General features: G+C 28.6%; 3 protein-coding genes across 4 annotated transcripts; 1 reads left to right on the top strand and 2 right to left on the bottom strand.

The window, feature by feature from the left end:
* The first annotated feature begins 58 nt into the window (after window positions 1–58).
* On the top strand, window positions 59–14,023 carry Dcr-1 (Endoribonuclease Dcr-1). The gene is made up of 21 exons (XM_031982544.2): window positions 59–90; window positions 3,566–3,646; window positions 3,718–3,833; window positions 3,917–4,076; window positions 4,162–4,457; window positions 4,903–5,831; window positions 5,914–6,092; window positions 6,458–6,609; window positions 6,714–6,855; window positions 6,937–7,167; window positions 7,275–7,454; window positions 7,792–8,005; window positions 8,076–8,248; window positions 8,430–8,608; window positions 8,772–9,025; window positions 9,084–10,246; window positions 10,322–10,894; window positions 11,277–11,508; window positions 12,374–12,594; window positions 12,743–12,908; window positions 12,990–14,023. The coding sequence occupies exons 1-21, from the start codon at window positions 88–90 to the stop codon at window positions 13,235–13,237; spliced, it is 5,892 nt and encodes a 1,963-aa protein (XP_031838404.2). The 5' UTR covers window positions 59–87; the 3' UTR covers window positions 13,238–14,023.
* RpS30 (ribosomal protein S30) lies at window positions 205–2,849 on the bottom strand. 2 transcript variants are annotated; one of them, XM_031982557.2, is made up of 5 exons: window positions 2,764–2,849; window positions 1,571–1,652; window positions 985–1,120; window positions 765–820; window positions 205–390 (listed from the first exon to the last, which is right to left on the bottom strand). In XM_031982557.2, the coding sequence occupies exons 2-5, from the start codon at window positions 1,643–1,645 to the stop codon at window positions 259–261; spliced, it is 399 nt and encodes a 132-aa protein (XP_031838417.1). In that variant the 5' UTR covers window positions 1,646–1,652; window positions 2,764–2,849; the 3' UTR covers window positions 205–258. The 2 variants fall into 2 exon arrangements, with proteins under 2 accessions (XP_031838417.1, XP_031838418.1); XM_031982558.2 differs by lacking the exon at window positions 2,764–2,849 and adding an exon at window positions 1,840–1,913.
* An 11-nt stretch (window positions 14,024–14,034) lies between the features above and the next one.
* On the bottom strand, window positions 14,035–16,790 carry Nprl3 (GATOR complex protein Nprl3). The gene is made up of 7 exons (XM_031982546.2): window positions 16,208–16,790; window positions 15,797–16,068; window positions 15,637–15,732; window positions 15,332–15,550; window positions 14,935–15,268; window positions 14,689–14,865; window positions 14,035–14,629 (listed from the first exon to the last, which is right to left on the bottom strand). Exons 1-7 carry the CDS (start codon window positions 16,367–16,369, stop codon window positions 14,255–14,257), a joined length of 1,635 nt encoding a protein of 544 aa, XP_031838406.1. The 5' UTR covers window positions 16,370–16,790; the 3' UTR covers window positions 14,035–14,254.
* Window positions 16,791–17,136: the final 346 nt, after the last annotated feature.

Consider the following 17,136-nt stretch of genomic DNA (forward strand, 5'->3'; position numbering starts at 1 on the left):
GTTCAGTATTGCCGACATGAAAAATTTATTCATTGAATTGAACGTCGCGACGTAACGTTTCAGCAATAAAGTTGATTTTCTAATTGAATGGTAAAAATATTACAAAATTTTCTGATCTTCGACTTTTTTTGTTCTTAATCGTTGTTTTATAAGGTATTGTGACTGCAATGTAATTATGAAGCAGAAATTGAAGAACCCATCATATTTAGTTTTTCATTTTATTTTCATGATGATAAAACATGTATTATTTACATACAATTATGAATTAGGGTTAGCATTTGGTCCACGTCGTCGGCCGTAAGTTTGAACAACATTGACAAATCGTCGATTGTACTGAATTCGCCTCTTAGCCCTGCCAGTTTTCTTTTTACTCTTTTCTTGTTTCTCAACCTACATAATAAATGAGAATATTGAATGTAAGATAAACAAATGTAATACAACGAAATATTAAAACGCATAATTGTTAAGATTTCTACTAAAAAAAGTTCTTTAAGAATTTTACATAAAGTTGTGTTTTAATGTAATTAAATAACATTTATATTACATGAATTTAGAGAGAAAGAATCGCCAATAGTCTGAATATTTTACTTGGTCATAGTAGTGTTCCGAAAAGCGAAAGAACCGAATTTGAACTTCTGATTTGAAACTAAATCGACTGATTCTTTTTTTTTATAAAACATTTTTTTAAAAGCAGTTAAATTAAATTATATCCAAACTATTCAAAGGTATTTGATAACATCATGCTAAAATGGATGTTGCATTACCTTTGGGGTTTGGGCTTTTACTTTTCCAGCACGTGCTAAAGATCCATGGACTTTACCTAAAAAGTTTTAATAATTTTATTAGTACTGTTATTACTATTTCATGTAAATAACGCTTCACTAACAATTCATGTATAATAGTTAATATACAGGAAATACAAATCAAATTAATGTGACATGAGTGTAGTAAGCAGATGATAAATTATAAAAACAAAAAACTTACCACCAGGGAGAGGGACTGTCAATTCTAAATTTTTCGATGCAAGTTCCCCAACTAAAGTTTCATTTGTCAAAAGAAGTCCAGAACAATATAGATTAAATTCTACATCTGAAACACCTTCCAACTGTAGAATTTTATTCTGTAAAATAGATGTCAGAAGTTTGTGTTAAAATATATTTAATAATGAACTTTTACATATTTGATAATGATTAAAGGACTAAATAAGAATTTATTTTAAAAAGATATTTGTTGACAAATATCGCGAATGGCAATCAAAAAAGATTTATTTGATCACCAGCTCATAAGTTTGTACTTTGATATTGCGTTGATGCTCGTCCTCAAGGCAGAATGTGCTGTCTCAAAGTTATCTATGCAACGCAATGAATGTATATGGTTCTGGCCAAAATTATACATTATTACTTATTCAATAAATTTATACAGTTAGAATTATAAAATTAATTCTTGAAAAAGAATATACTTCTTAAAAGCAAAATATAAAATGAACTAAAAATGAAAAATTAAATTGAACAATGAACTAATTTCTATTAAATCAGTGTAATTAAAGTATTTCTTGATTTTTAGAACATACCTTCAATTCTGCTATAGTCTCATTTTCATGTGACTCAACAACAGTTGTGTTTTCACCCCTAATGAATAACTGCATGTTTGCTCTGAAAATTCAAAAAATTTAATAAGCATTAATAAGTAAAAATATTAATACATAATATTACTCTTGTAACTGCAAATTGAATTTAATAAATAAAATATAGTATTTTATTTTTATTTGTACTCGCAATATAAATCACTCCTTTCTTTTTATTCCGTGTTAAAAAAATGTTTTAAATTTGAATGGCTTACTTTCCATATAACTCTTCTTTGAACACTGAAGAAATTGATGCTCACCTGAATGTTCTTTATATATTTTTAATTATTATGTGATTCACTATAATTATCTTTGATTTGTTACACTGATAATTCTTTATCACAGATTAATAATATTCTTTTACTTCTACAAAATCATTTGATTTCATATCTCTCATTTCAAACAATTTTATGAACGGTATCACTGTTGGAATTGTTCAATACAATTATTTTTTTCATTTCCTAACCGTATCTTCTTTTAATCAGATATATGTTTTTCTAAAAATGTTGTAGCTTATTAATGTAAATATAGGTAAAATGTTGTGTCTTGTTTACTATTTAGTTTGTATTTATAGTTACATGCTTTACAATGAAACAAGAAATTTGATGTATTATTGTTTTTTTGAAAGATTAGTATTGTATGTTTATATTTCTGTTCATCACTGTCTGTTTTAATAAAGTTACTTCAATGTTTATTAATTTTTTTTTAATTTTATAATCATCTACTTTTTATCACATTGTACAAATAACATTTTTTTTTTAGATTAATGGTGTTCCATAATATAAATAACAAAAATTAAACCATTCTCGTTAAATTATGCAAACATTTGTAAGAAAGAAAATTGAATAAGTAAAATTTAATGAAAAAGAAAGTATGTTTCTATCTGGACTAATAGTTTATTAATTTAACAAATAGGAATAAAGTGTATGAAGTATTTACGATAGAATTAAAGATGGACGACTAACTTTGACACGTGTTATACGAAAAGCATGCTTAAAGTTTTAAAGTGGCTACTGTTTCAATACCAAAATGTTAGTAATACAAAAAAATTATTCAAAAAAAGTTATTGATACAAATTAATCAATAACATAATATTATTTATTAAAATTTTTAACGGGAAGAAAAATGGTTATGCTTACCAGTATCGCACTAACGGCCAAAAAGAACGTTCGCCTTGAAGTTGTTAGGTATTACAGTCTGCTATCGATAACACTGTCAAACGATTAATCGATTTAGTTTTCAATACTTTAAAAATAAGTGATCGATTGTAAGAATAATGTTTGAATGATTTGAAACAGATTTTAGAAAAATTGTGGAATGTTAGAGATCTAAAAGAAGTAAATTAAGATATTAAAATAAATTTATATAATTTATATAATTAGTCAAAATAATTTCTAATATAAATTTTATAGATGTGCTTAATATAGTAAATGTATTTATAAAAATATTTACGTTTGTAAATTAATAAAAACTTCATTGTCGTGAAGTTCTATTGAATAAATATTACTTCCATCATTTAAATGTACGCGCCTTATTAATCTAATTCCAGCTAACAAGCTTAAATCTTGTATTATCGGTAACGTCAAGTGTGATACGAAAATGGTACGGGGGTCTTAACACCCCCGAAGGTCTACATAAAACCCTCATCTGGGGTAACATATTGTAATGTAAGTAAGTATCTACTTACGCACAACGTTCATGTTCAGTACGTAATGGACCAATGAGAGGTTGATCACATGATAAGTCAAGCCGTGAATGTTGTTAGACAAAGTCTGTTGCTATTTTGAATGTACAGTAAAAACTTACAGTGTGTTCTCAATATGTATAAGGACTGTTTCGTTATACTATTCTAGCCTAATCTTAATATTTGAGTACAATTTGTAAAACCGAAAAGTTTATTGTTTTTGTTATATTTAAAAGTATTATCCTTATCTTTTTAAGGTAGTAAAAATTATAGGTTCCATGGCATTTCCACTTAACGATCAAGTTTATACAAAATCCTTCACGCCTAGAGAATATCAAGTAAGAATTTTTAAATTATTTAAGAAATAAGAGAACTATAAAATATTTATGTGATATTTACGTTGCTACAGGTAGAATTATTTTATACTGCCAAAGAGAAAAACATAATAATTTGCCTGGGTAAAAATTATGAACAAACCTTTATTGTCATAAAATTAATTCAAGAATTTGCTACTAATAATAGGAGGTAATAATATTACAGTTGAAATAAATATTATTTTACATATTTATTTTGTATTTTATTGAATTAATTTACTATTTCATTAACAGATTATTAAGTGATGGAGGAAAACGATCATTATATATATTGACAGACGTAGAAAAATATAAAATAAAAGCAAGTTACATACAGCAATTAACAGATTTAAAGGTATTGCTGTGTGACACTTGCTTACAAGCAGAATTTTCAGAAAAATATGAAACTTCTCATGTAAGATATATTATTATTATTATCTTTCCATACACTTTGTATCGCATTTCAATATTCTTTGATATTTGCTATTATTTTGTTTCAGGTATTAGTCACAACTTCCAATGTGTGTGCACAATTATTAGCAAATAAAAAGATCTTACCACATGAGATAAATCTAGTCATTGTTGACGAGTGCCATAAATCTATAGATGATAGCAAATTAATATTCATTTTGCAAAGGTTTTTATCATGTATCAATGTTCCTAGAATTATTGGATTAGCGGTACCATTGTTTAATTTAACTCAAGAACCTGGAAGATTAGGTCTAGAAATAGAAAAAGTAGAAGCTACATTTCAATGCGAAGTTGAAACAGCTAGTGATATATTGTCTATATTACGGTAAGTGTAATAATTTATGAGGAATGATATTCAGTACTCTATGTTATTCATAAGACAAGCCCTGGGACTGCACAGAGGTAAGAGAGGTCTCTCGCTATGTGTTTTGTTCATAATTAGTTACATATAACTGCATTGATAAATAGGAAATTAGTATCAAAAATAAGATGAGAAAAGATGAAAGCTAATCAATTAAACCTGCATTACTTGCAGGACTTGTCTTATGAACTACATGTAGTACTTACTTTTTTAATAAGGCTTTTACAGTAATTGAACCTGAAAGTTTATAGTCAATTGTCATATATATCACTAAAATGAACAACTGTTGATTTCAAAATTTCAAGTTTCGTTATGGTGGAAACTTTATTAAAAAAGTGATGTTATGTCTGGAGATCTTTCCTTATTTGTAAATAATATTTCAATTTAAATACCTTAACTTTTTCAATAGCTATAGTCCTAAACCTAAAGAATATGTAGTGGAATTTTCTGAAAGTGAGAAAGGAGAATTGCATAATACAATTGAAAGTTATATATTACATGTTATTGATTTCTTACGTGATCATCGTCATGACCCAACGGAAATATATAATGAAGAATTTTATGAGGACATCAAAAAAATACCTGATCCGACAGAAAGACCTATTGAGATGATGCAGGACTTCTTGCATGTATTAGAAACACTTGGACCATGGTGTGCCGATCGTGCTGCACTTGCTCTTTTAATTTTAACGGAAAAACTAAAAATAAAAACTCCTTATGAAAGACATTACCTGTTATTAAATATGGTAGCATCTGTATTTACGAAAATACGAGCTTTATGTGACAATGCTTTTGAAGTTTTAACTGAGAAAGAAAGAATATATAAATACACTACACCAAAGGTTCATCGATTACTGCAAGTTTTGAAAACTTACACTCCATATTATGTCAAGGGTGGAGATAATGTTTATAATAAAATGAATAAAGAAAATAATTTAAAAAATTTATCAGTAAATAACAAAGAAAATTCTTGTAAGGATAACTTTGGACAAATTAAGAAATCTGAAAGTAATTGGAAAAGTAATGAAGAAAATTATAAAAGGCCACCTAAATCTCAACGTCACCTGCGTGGAGTTACAGATCCCGATTTACTCTGTGGAGTGATCTTTGTGGATAAAGCATTTATAGCAAAAATATTGTTCTATTTGTTACATGAAATTTCTATACAAGATGATCAGTTACATTTCCTCTCACCCCTTTATACAATTGAAAGAAATCCAGATGACATTGGTTATTCGAAAGATTTAGATGTGGAGCACAGAAAACAAGAAGAAGTTTTGAAAAGATTCAGAATGCATGAGTGTAATTTAATGATTTCAACTTCAATTTTGGAAGAAGGTTTGCGATTCTATTTCTACTAGGTAATTCGTCTTAATAGTACGCTTACCCGCGGCACCTGATAATATTTTATTTGTACTAGGTATTGATATTCCAAAATGCAATTTTGTAATGCGATATGATTTTCCAAAAACATACCAATCATATGTACAATGCAAAAGTCGAGCAAGAGCTGTGGATGCGATACACGTAATATTAGTACCAAAACCAACTTCGAAAGAGTGTGTATGGCAATTAGCACAATATCATTATATAGAAAAGGTATAAAACTATGATAATTATTCATAAATTTTCAGTATACTTTAATAATTTGATTTTAATGTAATATAAAAACTATACTGCATGTTACAAAAATATGACATACAAATGAAATGGCAAATAGAACTCACTAAACCGAGTAAAAAGAACCTTAGTGAACATGAATTGAAATCTGAGTGGTGTCCGGGATAAAGTTAATTATTATAATTTTTTAACACTCTATGTACTAATATATGATTGATTATGCAACCAACATAATAGTAATACAACACAAGTAATATTCATTAGTATAGTTTTGTAGAATGAATACACTAATGAATACACATTGGTGATAATTTGTATTAAAAGAATACTAATATTTTTTACAGATATTATTGATGAAGTGTTCCAATAATGAACCTACTGAAGAAGAAGAAAACGAAGCTGATGCATATGCTGCTATGATACCACAATATAAACCACTCGAAGGAGATGATGTACCTGGAGTAACTTTCAATTCTGCCATATCATTGGTAAACAGGTAGTGCAATATTATAATTGCATGAAGAAAATATGTATTTTTAGTATTGTGTTACTAACACACGTACATTTATTTGATATTATTATAATATTTTATTTGTATAGATATTGTGCAAAATTACCTAGTGATACGTTCACGAGATTAACACCAGAGTGGTCCATTTCCGAAATTAATATAGACAATGTGCTTATGTATATATGTTCTTTGCGACTTCCTATAAACTCACCACTTAAATATATTATATCGGTAAATAATTTTCTGATCAAATATTAAACATCTACTGACAAATTTCTTCTGAAAAAAGACTTATTTAAAACTAAATTTCAGTCCTATCCTATGCCTAATAGAGCTATGGCAAGACGGATGGCCGCACTACAGTTGTGCATAGATTTACATAGGAAAAATGAAATAGATGATAATTTACTGCCCATCGGAAAAGAAAATTTTAAAGCTAAACCGGAAGATGCAGAAGTACCTGCTCTTCCAGATGAAAGTAAAGTGGATTTTTCCGAAGCTCGGCCTGGAACAACTAAACGTAGACAATATTATTACAAAAAGGTTTTTTTTTAATGTTAACTTATTAAAAATTAGTATTCTTTTGTTTCAGAATTTTTTAATTCGTGATTTTTTATTGTATATTTTAAGACAAAGATTTTACTTTTTAGACAGCTGAGGCGTTAACGGACTGCAGACCAAAAACAGGAATTCCTTCCTACCTGTATCATATTAAAATGGTTTTGAGTTGCCCTTTACCCGAAGAACAAAATACCAGGGGTCGACGTATTTATCCTCCCGAAGAATCAGCTATTGGTTTTGGCATTATAACATTAAAAAAAATTCCTAAGGTAATACACAAAGTAAAAGAACCATTCCTAATAAAAATTCAAATATACAGGTGTCCCAAGTATACATTAAAAATTTGTTAATGGTATTAAAAAAATCTTAATAAAAAAAATATTCTGTAACATCATATTCCGTTTCATGGTACTTGAACTGCATAAATGACAAAGACAATGAATAAAATCTTCCTAAATCCTGATTTAACTTTTTAAAACTTTTCTATTGGATAGGTTGAAAAAAATATTTTATTGCTACGTAAATACTTATCAGTAAACTGATAAAATAGGAGTACGATTGTTAATATTCATGCATTATTTATTAACATTTAATTCTTTATTTCAGCTCTGCCCTTTTCCAATCTATACTAGATCTGGAGAAGTTCATGTAAAGTTAAAACTCAGTAAACAAACAGTAGTTTTAAATGAAGCACAGATCGAGAAAATTGCTACTTTTCTTAATTATACCTTTACAAATGTATTAAGATTACAACAGTATTTAATGCTTTTTGATCCTAATGCTTCTGAAAATTCTTATATGATTGTACCTGTAAAATTAGGTGATTATAAATATATTAAAAATCTTTTAATTGTATGTTATACATTTACATACATAATATATTTTTGTAGATAAAGAAGCAGATGTAACAGTAGATTGGGATTTCTTGGAGTGTATATATAAAAATCGAAATTCAGTGCCAATGAAGGTTCCTGAAGAAGTCAGAAAGGATTTTAAATTTGATGCATTGAAATACCATGATGCAGTAATTATGCCATGGTATAGAAGTCAGGATCAACCTCAGGTGATTAGTCATAATTTTATCTAGTGCATCTAATTTTATCTATTGTATTATAATTTTGTGTACAAATGTATTATGTAAAGAAGTTTTACTTTTACAAATTAACACTTTACCTTTTAAACAGTCATTCAAATAAGTTTGGAAGATAGTAGAAATGAATGTAACAATTTTTAATTCATTTTAGTATTTCTATGTGGCTGAAATCTGTTCAAATTTAAATCCCAAGTCTTCTTTTCCTGGAGATGATTATAGTACATTTGAAGAATATTATCTTAAAAAATATGATATACAAATACAAAACGTAGTTCAACCTTTGTTAGATGTGGATCATACATCAGCTAGGTTAAATTTCTTGACACCTAGGTAAATATGAAAAAGTAATATTTTTTATATATTTTTATATACAAGGTTGTTTGACAAATTTTAATGACAATATATGACAATATATGAGGATAATGACATAATTTTAATTTTATTTTCAAGACATTAATAATAAAAAACTCTCAACAAAACAATTCCATTTCAGATATGTAAATCGGAAGGGCGTTGCTTTGCCTACTAGTAGTGAAGAAACAAAACGCGCAAAACGAGAAAATTTAGAACAAAAACAAATTCTCGTTGCCGAGTTGTGTGCAATTCATCCGTTTCCAGCTTCGTTGTGGAGACAAGCAGTTTGTTTACCTTGTATTTTATATAGAATCAATGCCTTATTATTGGCTGATCAAATACGATGTCAAGTTGCTCAAACTATAAATTTAGGATGTCAAAATTTAGACGCCGGTATGTATAAAATCAGACATACAGTTAACGAACGAATGACAATTAAGAAATATTTTAGATTTTGAATGGCCGGCGTTAGATTTTGGATGGAGTTTAGCAGAAGTATTAAAAAAATCAAAAGAATCGGACAAAAATAAAGTTCCGAAAACTGAAACGACATTACAAAATTTTGTATATAATAACGTTGTTGACAAGAAGATAGAAAATATATCTGAAAATATAGCAGATCCTTTGAATAAGTGTAAAGAAAAAGTAACTGATGAGACTTGTGAATTTCAATCAGTAAGTAAAAATGTAACAGATAGTGAATCGCAAATATCAAGTAATGAAAATGAATTTGAAATTGGTACTTGGTCAAATGATATGGCCGTGTCCCCAATAGAATTTGAAACAAATGATTTAAACACAAATGTTTTGTCGAATGATTTCAATTGGAACGGCGTTCGATATGGTTCCCCTGCTTGTGAATCGGATTTCGATGGATATGAATCGGATGATATTTATAGTGATGGGTTTAATGACACTTCAGATGAAAGTGAAGATGAAAATAGAGGATTACGAATATCCTATATGGGGGAAAACGTTGCAGAAGCTGTTGAAGATGAAAAACAAATAACTAAACAGGAAATTAACAAAAAGATTTTAGATTTATTAGAAATCGAGAAAAGAGGCGATGACAGCTTATGGACGTATACAAAAAAGAATGAGGAATCATTAATTGAAAAGTATAGACAATCTCATTACGAATTTACTAAAATTAGAGAGCAGGAATTAATGAATAATGAATCTTTTATATCTTGTAATAATGATGTTATAATTACAAGGAAAAATATAGTCAACACATTGCCCGAGGAAACTAAGCAAGATTGTAAACACAAAACTTATATAGAAAAAATTGTGGACAGATTTAAAACAGAAATATTAAATAAAACCATTAGTTTGCAACCAATAAAAAAAGACTTCAATAAAATAGACTTTACACATGATCCAGACAGTGATCTTTTTAGTTTTGACTTTCAACCTGAATTGAAAGATCATCCAGGTCCAAGTCCAAGTTTAATTCTGCAAGCTTTAACCATGTCCAATGCAAATGATGGCATTAATTTAGAACGTTTAGAAACTATTGGAGATTCATTTTTAAAATATGCTATAACTACATACCTCTATTGTACATACGACAATATTCATGAAGGCAAACTTAGTCACTTAAGGTCTAAACAGGTATTAGTATTCAAATGCTTAGGTGTCTTCGTTTGATGTTATTATTTCTAATTTTACTACAAGAAAATGTTTTAGGTCAGCAATTTAAATTTATACCGATTAGGAAGACAAAAAATGTTGGGTGAAAGTATGATTGCGACAAAATTTGAACCACATGACAATTGGTTACCTCCTTGTTATTATGTTCCGAAAGAACTTGAACAAGCTTTAATAGAATCTGGTATTCCTTCTAGTCTTTGGAATCAAGCTGACATTCCGACCCTACAAACTGTAAATCCCACTGATATAACTCAACTTGTTAGAGAAACAGAACAAAAGTTGGGCATCATGAAGAGCGAGCTTAATCGTAATGAAACCATAATTTCAAACAATTTGGACAACTTACGTTGTTTTATACCTTATAATTTAATCACTCAACATAGCATTCCTGATAAAAGTATCGCAGATTGTGTGGAGGCATTAATCGGGGCATACTTAATTGCTTGTGGTCCCAGAGGTGCATTGCTTTTTATGGCTTGGTTAGGAATTCACGTTTTACCTACAGAAGAAGTTACTGTAGTACAAGAAACCGAACCAAAAGAAAGGATTCCTGGTAGTACGCCGTATATAAAAGAAATAAATGAACAAGGACAAGTAACATGGACTCAGGTAATTATATCTAATTAGTCAAAGACACTTTTTTAAATCACCATTCATTCATTTGAAGAATAAAGCAAAACACAACACAATCCCGTGAATTTTTCAGGAGTGATGCTAAAGTATGTGCTGGAAGAAGAGGGTCCTTAGAATTTGTAGTCATGATTATTTTTCTTTCATATTTTGCTAAATAATGACTAACTCATTAAGAATATAGAAGTATGTATGTGATGAGATTTTCGAAAATGTAGGTATCTACGTGCAGTTTTGCTCAGAGAAATGAAAGAGTTATTAGAAGCTTTTGCTCAGTTATCATTGCTGTTGTGTTTTGCTCTAACTTCATCTTAATACCTTGTTTTGAAAGGCATTCTAAAAATAAATTTATTCTTTATAGATCCGTTATGGAACATTAGAAGAACCTCAAAATCCTTTACTTCGACACATTCCAGAGCCAGAACAAGAATTGAAAATGATGCTTGATGGTTATTGTGAGCTCGAGAAGAGCATAGGATATAAATTTCGTGATAGTAGTTATCTTCTGCAAGCATTCACTCATGCATCGTATCAACCCAATAGACTAACAGATTGTTATCAACGCTTAGAATTTCTTGGAGACGCTGTTTTAGGTAATAAACAGATTAGAATAATTGTATTCCATGTATACAACTTTTTCTACGTGGGTGTTGTCACAAAACTTCAGGACTTCCCTTTACCAATATTATAACAAACTACTGTTACTGAAGATTAAGATACAGTCATTTTCTCTATAATCAGACTTTATGAATTATCTTATAAATTTCTACCAGATCATAAAACATTTATTTTACATAGAGTTTTTATAGAATTGCCTCTTTGCATCTTAAATATTACTTTTTTAGCGACATTATTATTTACAATACTTTTTATAAATTCGTATTGTTCATTTTATAAAAGTCTCAATAAAAAAAAAGATATATGCATGAATTTAATATAAAGACAGAAGATTCTCCGGAAGATCTATTTCTTAAGTCATTTGTACAGATATTTTTTCATAAGGAGGGACACAAAAATAAACCTTGAGAACAAATCGGGGAACAAATCTCGGACGCCTAGTTTGAATATAATAGCTACAACATACTAGTCACATCGGTGAGTGTAAAATAAAACTTTCATAATTTCTATTGTTTCTTAGTGAATACACGTTAAATAAATTCAAATACTAAGTGTAAATTGAACTGTTCGTCGGTGTCGTTAAAATAAGCGTATTCCTTTATCTTAATTTTATTACTTATAAAACTTAGATACAAATTTTAAGATATTTCTCTTTCTTCAAACATTTATTTACAGTCGTTGGCTTTGTTAAAATTTGCTGAAATATTAGGTATAATAACTATATTTAAAGGAAAAACATTGCTCAAAGGGAAATCCAGAAATTTTATGTCAACGCTTAAGCGGAGGATTGTGGATTTTTAATATTTTCAGATTTGAAATAGAAAGAATTTGTAATTTTAGATTACTTAATAACAAGGCATTTGTATGAAGATGCTAGACAACATTCACCAGGTGCTTTAACAGATTTACGATCGGCTTTAGTTAATAATACTATATTTGCGTCGTTGGCAGTTCGATGTGGATTTCATAAATATTTCCGTCATCTTTCTCCTGGTTTAAGTGCTGTTATAAATCGTTTTGTTAGAATTCAAGAAGAAAATGGACATTCCATTAGCGAGGAGGTAACAATTTTATTTTCCTCTTATCTATTTGCATGTCCTTTAACACAAATGGACCAAAAATGAATAACTTCTTGGCAATGTATACAATGCATGTTTGGACAGTTTCAAAATTCATTTACTAAATAATTTTTTATTAATTACATTTTAGTATTATTTAATCGGTGAAGAGGAATGCGAGGAGGCTGAAGATGTGGAAGTACCAAAAGCATTAGGAGATGTTTTTGAATCATTAGCTGGTGCAATTTATTTAGATAGTGGTATGTCTTTAGACGCTGTATGGGGTGTTTACTATGCCATAATGAGGAATGAAGTTGGTAAATAACATTTAGATTTTATTTGGGCATATACTTCTTACCAAGAACGATAAAAAAAGTAAATATTTTTTACTGTTTCAGAACAATTTAGCACTAATGTTCCTAAATCTCCAATTCGTGAATTACTGGAACTGGAGCCTGAAACAGCGAAGTTCGGAACACCTGAAAAGTTGGCCGATGGACGTAGAGTTAGGGTTACGGTAGATGTTTTCGGCAAAGGTTCCTTCAAAGGAATCGGTAGAAACTTTAGGATTGCAAAATGTACCGCAGCAAAATGTGCTCTCAGAAAACTGAAAAAGATGCAAAGTTATCCCCGGGAAAAACTATGATAATATGTACATCATTAAAATAAAATAAGGATACAGGAAATCAAAGAAAATTCTTTTAATACTCTAGAGACATACATTGCAATGAAAATAGTTTGATAAATATATCCGTGAATCTTTAATACAATAGAAAGAATTGTCATGTGTTTTTAAAATTAATATTCGAATGCCTCGTAGCGCAATTGCGCTTCATCTAAATACGTAAAACGGTGCCACTATATTTCATTATATCTTATTAGATATATGTGTATATTTACTAAAACTCAATTGTAAACAAAGAGAAGTCACCACTTGTAGCAATAACTTTTTATATAATAGATTTTTTCAAAGTGGTTTAGTTTGAAATATTGGAACCAATGATACACGACTTTTAAATAATAACATATTTTAATTTATAAAGCAATTCAGAAGTTTCCTGCAGTATCCTTTATTAATATTCAATTGATAATAAAGTGCTCTCACTTTCTAAATCAAAATTTTATTTGAAAGCGAAAATGTAAAAAGTCCTAGATATATTTTAAAATGTATTAAGGGATAAAACTAGAAAAAAATATTCACCTCATAAAGCCTCGCTTTACATTTTACGCACCGACATTTGTCATGTTCAGCACATGTTATTAAAACATGACGCAAAAATAGAAGGCAGATAATTGAAATTTGATTTCAAAATACATATTACTTTGTATACGAATTAGTAGTTGTTCATTTTCTAGAATTAAATGAACTACAACTAAATATATTAGGATCATTTATTAATTTTTATTCCTCCTTTTGTAAAAATGCATAACAAATGTTAAACAAATGTACAATAAAGTTTTTAATTTACATAAATATAAACAAATATTTAAAATGGTACATTAAAATTAACTTTCTTCCGTTTTATACAACACTTATTAAAATTTCATTGTTACCATACAATATATTATAATTGTATATTTAAATATTTTTACAATTTTTTCAGTCAGTAACAACGATGAAACATAAGCTGTACATAATTTAAAAATATGTACATTTAAAATGCTAAGAACCAAACTGACTGAAAAAGAGAGCTATGGCAGGGTCTTCGCACTCACATGTGATTAATACGTCCCGAAACTTATCTAAAATTTGTAATATTTGAGATCTCCGTATATTTTCTAAGTACATAATTTCTTCTAAATGATGACCCCCATTAAAATAACCAAGTCGACATAATCTATCTAACAATTTCCTATCGTCAGATGAAATATCATAATCTTCTGACTGATAATTATATATTCCATTTTCTTTATGAAGATTCAATAATAACTCTTCCTTCATGTCAGTTGAAGAGCCTTTTGAAACATCATTCAAATTTCTTGCATTGCCATTCTCTGTGAGTTCTTTTATGTTATAATTTGTATCATCTTTTATATCCTTTAGAAAATATATTTTTAATTAATAACTTTTTTAAAAAAAGTATTTTTTACACTTACCAATGGTACTCGACCATGCACAGTTGGCATGTATTGTACATATGTGTGCAATTGTAAAAGCAAATGATTCTTTAACAACCATATTATTATTTTCACTAATTGTGTTTGTTGTTGCGATTGGTTCAAAGGATTTAATTTTTGACTGATTGATGTTGGTAACGAGAAATCACTAATGACCTATGGGAATTGATAATTAAAATTTAATTTTACGTTTATATGTATAATAATTAATTTCTTTGTACTGACTTGTAAAAGACATAGTCCTGGAAATTCTTCAGAGAATGTCTCTAATAATTGATTTGTAATAACAGCGTCTGGCGATACAACATAAACGTTACTCTCGCAAAGGGGATAAATTATAGTAGCTTTGGCCCAATAAACTAGGTGACCAGTTAATTGAAAAACTTGAGTAAGGGTAAGATCGGAATCGGCAGCTAAAGTTTGTAAACTTTTCAATGGACTATACATCTGAATGAGACGTCTAAGAGCTGGAGAAGAATCCAGGGGAAGTGTATCCAACAAATTTAATGGTTCAATGAGTAATAATAAACCATGATAAGGTCTTAAACTATTTAAACACCTGTAATAGAACATTAGATGTAATAATATTATTTTCATTTTTTAAATTTACTTTGATACTAGCCTATCTATTATTTCTGGATTAATAATGAATCCTTTCTTATGGGATTGATGAACTTTTTGTGGGAGGCAGAAGCGAACCTGAATCCATTTATTAATCATAATATTAATAACTCCAGAAGTGCTAAGACTGTTAAACACAGATTTTAAGTCACGTGCGAGCGAACTTCTTTGTAATATTAATTCATATGGTGATTCATCGCAATCACTCTCTCCTTCTGATCTAAACGTGCATACAAAAAGATTCTATTATTCCTTTTCTAAATCTCCTTCTCTTTTAAATAAAATAAGAAACAATATTCCATATACCTAGTAGCAACTTCATCATGAGTTGAAACCATAATTTTTATTTCTTCTGTTAAGAATCCACATCTTTTTTCTTCGTGTCTTAATGCTATACCTAATCTAAAATAAGTTACATATAACATCTCTTACATTGTAACTGTTTTGGAAAACATATAGTACAAACCTTTTACTTAAATCGTAATAACATTTTACTATAGAATGACTTGCTTGCGCTTGAAGAGCGAAAACTATATTAAAAAGCATAGAAGAATTAACTTCTTTTAGCCCACGAGATGATACAAGAGTTGGGTGTCCAACAAAGCGAACATCATTTACTTTTAACTCGAACTTCTGCTCACACAATTCGGGTTTAACGGCAAATAATGTTGATAAAACTTCATCGGTTACTCCAGTTAAATTTCCATTGCTTACGTTGGAGGTTGAGAAAGGTAAAGACTATTAAAAAAATATATTAAGTGTTAAATTACTCTATATGTTTAGGGAATATTCTCAATATACATCCATACTTTGTATACGTAGTATTTATTAATTATTGAATAAACAATACACTATTAAAATATTTTGTGAAGCTGACCTGCAATGAATCTTCTGCTATAGTTAAAGAATAAGGATTCTTTCTTTTAGTACATTGATTAGAATCTCGTGTGTGCTTAGCCATATGTGGATAACGAAACAAAAGCCTGTCACCTTTGCTATCACTTTTTACAAGAATTGTACTTAACGGATTTATTTCCATAATTGCTTATTAATATAAAGGTTATATTACAATTTACTATAACTAAGTACTAGACATATTTTCGTAAAATATGTACTTGAATTAAATTGAATTTAACATCCCAATATTAATCAAGATATCTAAATATATTTAGCACTTCGTATAAATTAAACTTTTTTGATTAACAAAATTTAGAGCAACTCGATCACAACAAAGTGTCACCGGAACCACGCGGTTTATATTCTATTGTAGTCTACAAAAAATTAGCAAAATAAGTTTCGTAAGTCCATGAATTAATCTTAAGCAGTATAAAAAAAATAAATGTGAAATATATTTTGTGTCAATAAATATAGTATATTATTTAAAAAAAAATAGTGTTTATATCTATTGACGGTTAAAAAATTTCCATCCTACACCAACTACTAGAAAGTCATAATTTTCTATGACCATTCTGCAAATTAAAGTCTATTGTAATTTAATTTTATTCAGTTTCAGTGATAAAATATATTAGAATATTCTTAATATTATATTACTATAATGCTCATAATAAAAATGAGAAAATGAATAATTTAATTACATATTTAGTGGTTATTTGCGAGAATGATTTACGTTGGTTAGTTATTTACCGTAAAACACTAAATCGCTCTACTCGTCGGATTACAAAGTTAACTAGCCTGAGTTATTAACATTTTGATATATAAAAATATGTGTCAAAAAATTTCATTCCTTTTTATCTTGTATGTATTATCATTTCTTCTATTTACTTCTCTTCATTTTACTATATTCGT

Source organism: Nomia melanderi, chromosome 1 (assembly GCF_051020985.1).
Source record: "Nomia melanderi isolate GNS246 chromosome 1, iyNomMela1, whole genome shotgun sequence".
NCBI classification, from domain to species: Eukaryota; Metazoa; Arthropoda; class Insecta; order Hymenoptera; family Halictidae; genus Nomia; species Nomia melanderi.

Coding starts and splice junctions, on each gene's coding strand:
- RpS30 (XM_031982557.2), bottom strand. CDS start 1,645: ATGCAGTTATTCATTAGGGGTGAAAACACAACTGTTGTTGAGTCACAT. Junction 1,121..1,570: donor AGACTATAGCAGAATTGAAG/GTATGTTCTAAA, acceptor TCTATTTTACAG/AATAAAATTCTACAGTTGGA. Junction 391..764: donor TAAAAGCCCAAACCCCAAAG/GTAATGCAACAT, acceptor TTTATTATGTAG/GTTGAGAAACAAGAAAAGAG.
- Dcr-1 (XM_031982544.2), top strand. Junction 4,077..4,161: donor AAAAATATGAAACTTCTCAT/GTAAGATATATT, acceptor ATTTTGTTTCAG/GTATTAGTCACAACTTCCAA. Junction 10,247..10,321: donor GTCACTTAAGGTCTAAACAG/GTATTAGTATTC, acceptor AAAATGTTTTAG/GTCAGCAATTTAAATTTATA.
- Nprl3 (XM_031982546.2), bottom strand. CDS start 16,369: ATGGAAATAAATCCGTTAAGTACAATTCTTGTAAAAAGTGATAGCAAA. Junction 16,069..16,207: donor TAGCAGAAGATTCATTGCAG/GTCAGCTTCACA, acceptor TTTTTTTAATAG/TCTTTACCTTTCTCAACCTC. Junction 14,630..14,688: donor TGCATGGTCGAGTACCATTG/GTAAGTGTAAAA, acceptor TATTTTCTAAAG/GATATAAAAGATGATACAAA.